Raw genomic sequence first — 7,359 nt, 5'->3', positions numbered from 1 at the left:
TTAAGTACAAATTTGGACGAAATTACATATTAAAAACCTAGGATAACTATTTTAGTTACTTTGTTGTGATTGTATAATATTATTTGTGGGTACCTACTTGAAACTTCTAAAGTATACTATTATATATCTATGATAGTACCACGGTTTTTTGTTGATGTATAACGCGTATAAGTACCTAATAGATATTATGATATGATTAATTTGGAATTTATTATAGGTACCTAATATAATATTATGTCTTATACCTAGACTAACATACCGTCTCCGCTCAGAATCGTTTTTCTTATACAATGATATTATATCATTGAATTCAAATTTAATATCATCCATTATACAGTGACCCACTTGTAACCTACTGTACAGCAGAGCGAAATCCACTTACCCACCTTTTTTTTATTATATAGGTATCTATATAAAATAATATAATATTACGATTTTTTACTTTGGTATTTGGGTGTACTACTTGGGTCAGTGGGTAATGGGTATACTGACCTTACGAGTTTAAACTCGTACCTTATACCTTAAATATATATTTATATGTAGATATTACCAATTCCATTTTTGTACAGTATGTATCAGTTAATAAATGAACATATTTTTATACAATAAATATACATTATATTTAAATCAATAAATGTGTACGATAATATGGCTACATACCATAATATTATTACAATTTTTACATAATAATTGGTATACGATTCCAAAATATTGGTTTATTTTAATAATCTATATAATATAACATAAAATATATTATGTTGGTATGCAGATTATTGAAATTTGAACAACAATTAATACACTAAATACAATTTAGATGTAATTCTCCATTACGACTCGTATAAAAGTCGGCCTTCCAGCGACGGGTGGCGTACTCTGGTGTTAAATTCTGAACTTCTAAACTTTCGTGATTTTTTGCGTCAATATTGTACCTTTGAAAGATACCGGAGTGGTGTCATCCTATCTTCACTACAACGTGGGATACATAAATAAGTTTTATAGGTATTGGTTATTTTACTTTTCCTAAGAACAATCACTTTTTACAACACCGGATCGTTGGTGGGAGATGCGCTGAGCAGACGAAAATCAGTCGGCCGACTGTTTATTATCTTTCAAGGCAGAGTATACTACTAACCATGAAGTCATCACAGTACGATTATTAAAATAACTAATTGGTTTTAATTAGCCACAAAAAACGGAAGTTTTGAAGTTTTGAAGACAAATTATGATTGATATTAAAATATCGTAAAACAGAGTTGAATGCGGCTCGTAGGACAAAACCCTATAATGGTCAAAAAAAAAAATTATCAAATTTGGTTGATTCCACAGAACGGATCATTTTCCCGTTAAATCTACGGCGCGGAGCGTATTTTTGTGTACAAAACATTGCATTGCCACCGTGCGCCTTAGATAAATCCGGCAACGTCGCGCGGCCCGATCGAAGGGCGGCAACCGTACGCGTACGCAAGCTGCAGTCTGCCGCCTTTCATTACGGTAGCTGCGCGGCGGTGAAGGCAAGAACCGGATGATTGCACGCACGCAAGCGACCGGGGAAAGTCGTAGTTTGTCTGCCGCCCGTAAACGAAACGAAAAAAAACTGGTTTGCCGTCAGGTAGAGATGAGAGCGGCGGCGGCTGCATCGTCACAAAATACAATTTTACAATATTATAATATCAATACAATAGTGAATAACACACGATTTATAATAATAATATAACGAGTAGAGACGACGGACAAGGCACATAATGACGTGTTCTCGTTTTTATCGTAAAAGGGTCAAACCAACGGAAACGTCGACTGACTACATAATATTATTATTACGCGCATAATAATGCTATACTATATTATATTATAATGTGTGCGACGAAACAAATATTCATCACGTCTCGTCGTCGCTGGCGAAAAACGTTACGGAAACTAGACATTACCTATTGTATTACTAACTTAGGCAGGACGTAACGACGACGTCATATTATTATTAATAATAATACTAATAATAATAAATAATAATTGTATTACTATTATCATCGACGCAATACGAAAAACAGTAACCGTGATAGTTTCAACAATGAAATATTCTAACTATGGTCAATAATACGATATAAATAATCAGTTATTATTACTTCAATAGAGTTTATAAACAATGATAAATATTTCTACAGAAATAGTCAATATTATTAAATTATTTTGGTCTGTAGTAAATATTAATAGTTTATAATAATAAATATTTACATTTAAAAATTATATCCCGCTGTCAGCAGTATGCACTATTGCTACGCGCTGTACACGCGGAATCGTCGCGCTACTATTACTACTGCACACATACTGTATACGCGGTACTATCTATATTATTACAACTACCTACCTATTAATGTTACGCGAGCGCTCGAGTATTAACGCTCGTACACACTTGTAACATTTGCGCGTAACATCCTTTGATGCGGCCAAATTTACCTACAACTGGTGGAACGGTGTTCCGGAGTTACGGCGTAACAGAAAATGTTACAAGTGTGTACGCGGCTTTAAAATTATAATATTATGTTTATATTTACGCGGCGCGCATTATATTAAACGATTATGTTCATATTATCATGTATTTAGATGTATTATTTTAGACAGGCAGTCACAGGCTGGCTACAATAATAAATCTTTATATTTGCATGTAACTCAAACTTAAACATCGAAAATCATGAAAATTAATTAAGGCGTTGTGAATGATTGTACCCATATGTAGGTACACTGAATACCTATTACGCATTTGTTATAACATGAATAATAATAGTACTGTCAATGTTATAACCAGTGGTGAGTCGTGGATGCTGGTGGTTGTGGCGCGACTTTAAATACAATTGCGGTAGTCATAGGTATAACAAATTGTTAATTTAAATATACGAAAATATACATCTTTGATCTTACTAGTCGCAAGTCGCAGTATAAAAATGGAAATTAAAATAACAGTAATATCGAATAGCAACCGACAACACTGTTAAATTAAAAATAAATTACCTAATATAGTAATATATAAATATTTTACTGTATGGACGACGCTGCCGGTCGTCCAAACCCGTATAATATAACATCGCGTCTTAAACAACAAACGTACGCACGCACACGATTGCAGCATCTCGATTATACATGCGTATTCAGGATAATGCTCGTGCGTACATGCGTACCCATATTATGCTCCTGGCGCCACACCTCTCCTCCCCGCATCACCAACCAAGACCACTACTTGCCGACCAGCATTAGGTCGTCCGGCACAACACCACTACTCTCCGCCACTACAACTGCTCCGGCGCCACCACCTTACTATAATATGGTTATAAACACCACAAATATACTACATACATACACACACACACACACACACACACACACACACAAACGTGCATATTATACAGTTTAAATATTATATTATATTATAATCAAATTCGAATAATATCTCGCTAAGCATACGCGATGGCGATGCATGGTAATAAATCTCAGACACATACCCACATATAAACTTGTAAACAATTTTATTTTCAAAATATACACTTTAAAATTTAGATACATTCGTTTGCATTGACACTTTACTCTTCCCGACAACATACAGAAATATTTATAATATATATAATATATATATATATATGTGGTCAATCATTTAATCGTTTACATAATATGTCGATGAGTTTCATTCACACATTTCTCTAGCAACAGACATGCACTCATATACCCATAAGACAGTTCATACATAAATAGATACTTACATAGTTCCATATTATATACATACATACACATTAATTAGGTATCACAAACACTTAAACATATTATAAAATTAAAGTATTATTAAAATACCTATACTTAGGTATATACTGTATTCATATATATTTACGAACTTATAACTTATATAAATAATATTTTGATAATATGAAAATTCAAAATTAACTTAATTGTGAATATTAAAAATAATATATGTTGTTTTAAGTTAATGTAGACACAAATGAGTTAAGTTAAAGTTAACTTTATTAAAACAGCGAACTAGTAGGTTAAGTAAATACCCGGCCTTGTTAATTAGTATGTAATAGATGTATAAGTACATGTTAAAAACAGTTTTTGTTGAAAATTAGTATCAATAATATGAGAAGAAGCATATAATGCAAAAAAAAAAATAAAAAGGTGGGCAAGTGGATGTCGCTCTGCTGTACAGTAGGTTACAAGTGGGTCACTGTATAATGGATGGTATTAAATTTGAATTCAATTATATAATATCATTGTAAAACAAAAACGATTCTGAGCGGAGACGGTATGTCAGTCTAGGTATAAGACATATTATATTATACTTATATCTGTGGTATTAAAAAAATATTGACCTATAATAGGTACCTATAATAAATTCCAAATTAATCGTATCACAATATCCATTAGATACAACAAATCGTGATACTATCATAGATATATAATAGTATACTTTAGAAGTTTCAAGTACCCACGAATAATATTTTACAATCACAACTAAAATCGTTATTTAACGTTTTTATAAACGCCACGAAATAAAAAAAATAGAATGGCCGCCAGATGGCGCGCAGCACGATATGCGCATATTGGCCAGAATACGAGACAGGTAAAATATGAATTTCCGTTTATTTATACTGAGTGCGCAAGTCGGCGGCGACCAAAACTCGTCGTAGTCGGCGCATCTCCCACCAACGCGACTCCCACCGTGAGAACTAAAATTAAACAATAAAGTAATAATAAATTGTTAATAGACATGAACTGTCAAATGATAAAATTCGATAACACACGACAGCGCTCGGTGGTTTACGACGGCGTACGACCAGTAAACTTGGTGGGAGAAATATTATAAGACCTCGAAACCGCGGAGCGACTGCATTTGGATGCGCGGCCGACTTGCGCTCTCTCGGCGCACTAAGTATATAGGTTCTCGGCTGACGTCGCAGTTTGGGGGATACCAAAATATATTTAGTAAACAGTGTAGCCATTCACAACAGTATGATATTAAAATAACCAATAATAGGTGCCTACCTAATAATTATTAAATAATAAATATCATGATGAAATGTTATAATCGTTATCGTGACAAGTACGTACTTATAAGGCATTCTGCTGAACGGCGTATTATTGTAGCGTCAACGGATTGGATTCTTTCAACGATTTGTAGAAATGAACGGACGCCAGTAACGAACATGAACAACGGGCGACGCGTGAACTCAGAATGATCACCGTTCGGCACTCACATCATCGATGGCTGTGGCAGAGAGCGCTTGCATAGGTACACGTCGGTTACCGTCGCCGCCGCCCTACCACCGCTCCGTGCGTAGTGCTTTTGACCTCCGCGATGAAAATATATTATTATGTAATCCGCATAGTATAGTGAGAAATAAGAATTATGATCAACTCGAACCGTGTTTTCGTCCTAGTCCGCGCATGTGCATCGCCTTGTGTTTTCGTGCACACTGCATTGCGGAAAATTAAACGTATACTCGTGACGTCGCCTCGTGTTTATTAACAGGTTGCCTACATAAATTATACACTGCTCCTTAAAAAAATATGCGCAGTCTAATTGTTCGCAAATCGCGAAGTATTTTCCGATGTCATCATAATCTTTCTTAAGGGTAATATAGTTATTTAAAAAATGATATCAAACTGGGCAGTCAGCCAACTATTTGTTTGTGCATATTAATATGATGAGATTCGGAATACAGGCAGTCGGCACTATCGTGAGCCGATAGTCACGAATAAAACGCTGCACCGTTTGAAGCACGTTTGACGTCGGGAGGCGTACGACCGTATCGGCCGGATCTATGTATTATACTATTATGTAAGGCGCGGGTCAAACCGATTACCGTTGCAGCACCACCTAAAAGCAAATCTTGAGCGGGGAGTGGTTCTTATATTATATTAACTTAAAATTAATACATAAAATAATAAATTAATAATAGACGATATTAAGAAGTAGCGAAGTATAGTTATGCATTATATAAACAGAGTAAAAGATAAAAGTATGAAGAACAAAAATATATTATAGTTAACAATTAATGAATTATATAATAGACAGATCAAGACTTTTTACATAATTTTTGAATGACTTCAAATTACTAAAATGACTTATGATGATATTTAAGGTTTGACATAGCTTTAGAGTTTAGACCGTTCTATAAAACGCTCTTTTGACCAAAAATTGTATTATAATTAGGTAGGCATATGTTTATATTATGTTTATATCTTATATAATAATCATGGTCAAAAGGAATAATTAAATGTTTATTTTTATAAAGTTCAATTAGTGTATTAAAATTAAAAATACGCCTAAAATCATTAACTTTTAGTTCCTTATAAATTAACGTGGTACTTGTTTGAAATGATAGATTTAGAAGATATTTAATAATGCAGTTTATAGTTGTTAATAATCTAGATAGATGATTGCTGTAAGCCCACCCCCCCCCCCCCATATTAATATGCCATAAATAAAAACTGATTGTACCAAAAATAAATAAATAATTTTTTTGTATGAGTAATTAAAAGTATATTTGACTTCTTTAAAAATGAAAAAGAATTTACGTAAAATATTGTCTAAATAATTGATATGACTATCCCATTTTAATCTATAATCGAGAATTAGGCCAAGGAATTTTAGCTCCTTAACATTTTCAAGAAGAACACATTGTGATTTACATGTATTGCTAAAAGCTAAGACACATTTTAATGAATGGACTATTAAGTTGTTAGTATTCAAAGTATTACACTTTTGTGGATTAAAACAAATGTATTTAGATTTCAACAAGTTAAGTTTTAATTTATTCTTGCAAAATCAGGTATAAATATTATTTAGGATTCTAATATTTGCTACATAATACAAAGTATCTGTAGATCGTTCAGATAATAAGATCGCAGTATCATCAGCATAGCTTAAAATTTCAGTATTCAAATTAGTATTGATTTTTAGGAGATCATTTATAAAAATTATAAATAATAATGGACCTAGGACTGTGCCTTGTGGTACACCACAAGATAGTTCTAGAATATCAAGCTATATTTATCATTTAGCTTAAGGGTTCCGGTGCCAGTTTTTCAAATTTTCCACAATTCTATAAAATTTGAAAATTAAATTTTATATTTTAGTTGCTACGTCAATTATAAGACTTTTCCACTAATCTACTACCCGATAACTATTTACGGGTGGTTGATAGGGTGTATTATATCGAAAAAAATTACTTTACTGGAATAACTCTCAAGCTTTATAGAATTGTTGGATTTTGATGAGTATTTTTTTATCTGAAGACGAGGACTTCCTACAGCCCGCATTGATCTCTGATTATGTATTTTATTTTAAATAATAGTATAGAATAATTTATAAAAAAA

The 7,359-nt window shown here is 32.9% G+C and overlaps 1 protein-coding gene across 1 annotated transcript in view; it reads right to left on the bottom strand.

Annotated features, from left to right (window-relative positions):
* LOC100575166 overlaps positions 1 to 5,202 on the bottom strand; it is a 19,328-nt gene extending 14,126 nt beyond the window's left edge. The window contains exon 1 of the mRNA XM_029490491.1: positions 5,089 to 5,202. Coding sequence (XP_029346351.1) covers positions 5,089 to 5,099 — 11 coding nt within the window. The 5' untranslated portion in view covers positions 5,100 to 5,202. The remainder of the gene's footprint in view (positions 1 to 5,088) is intronic.
* Between the last annotated feature and the right edge of the window lie 2,157 nt (positions 5,203 to 7,359).

The sequence above is a fragment of the Acyrthosiphon pisum genome, chromosome A2 (assembly GCF_005508785.2).
Source record: "Acyrthosiphon pisum isolate AL4f chromosome A2, pea_aphid_22Mar2018_4r6ur, whole genome shotgun sequence".
In the NCBI taxonomy this organism is placed as follows: Eukaryota; Metazoa; Arthropoda; class Insecta; order Hemiptera; family Aphididae; genus Acyrthosiphon; species Acyrthosiphon pisum.
The sequence above is the reverse complement of the archived record's forward strand: the minus strand, read 5'-3'. Positions and strand labels throughout refer to the sequence as shown.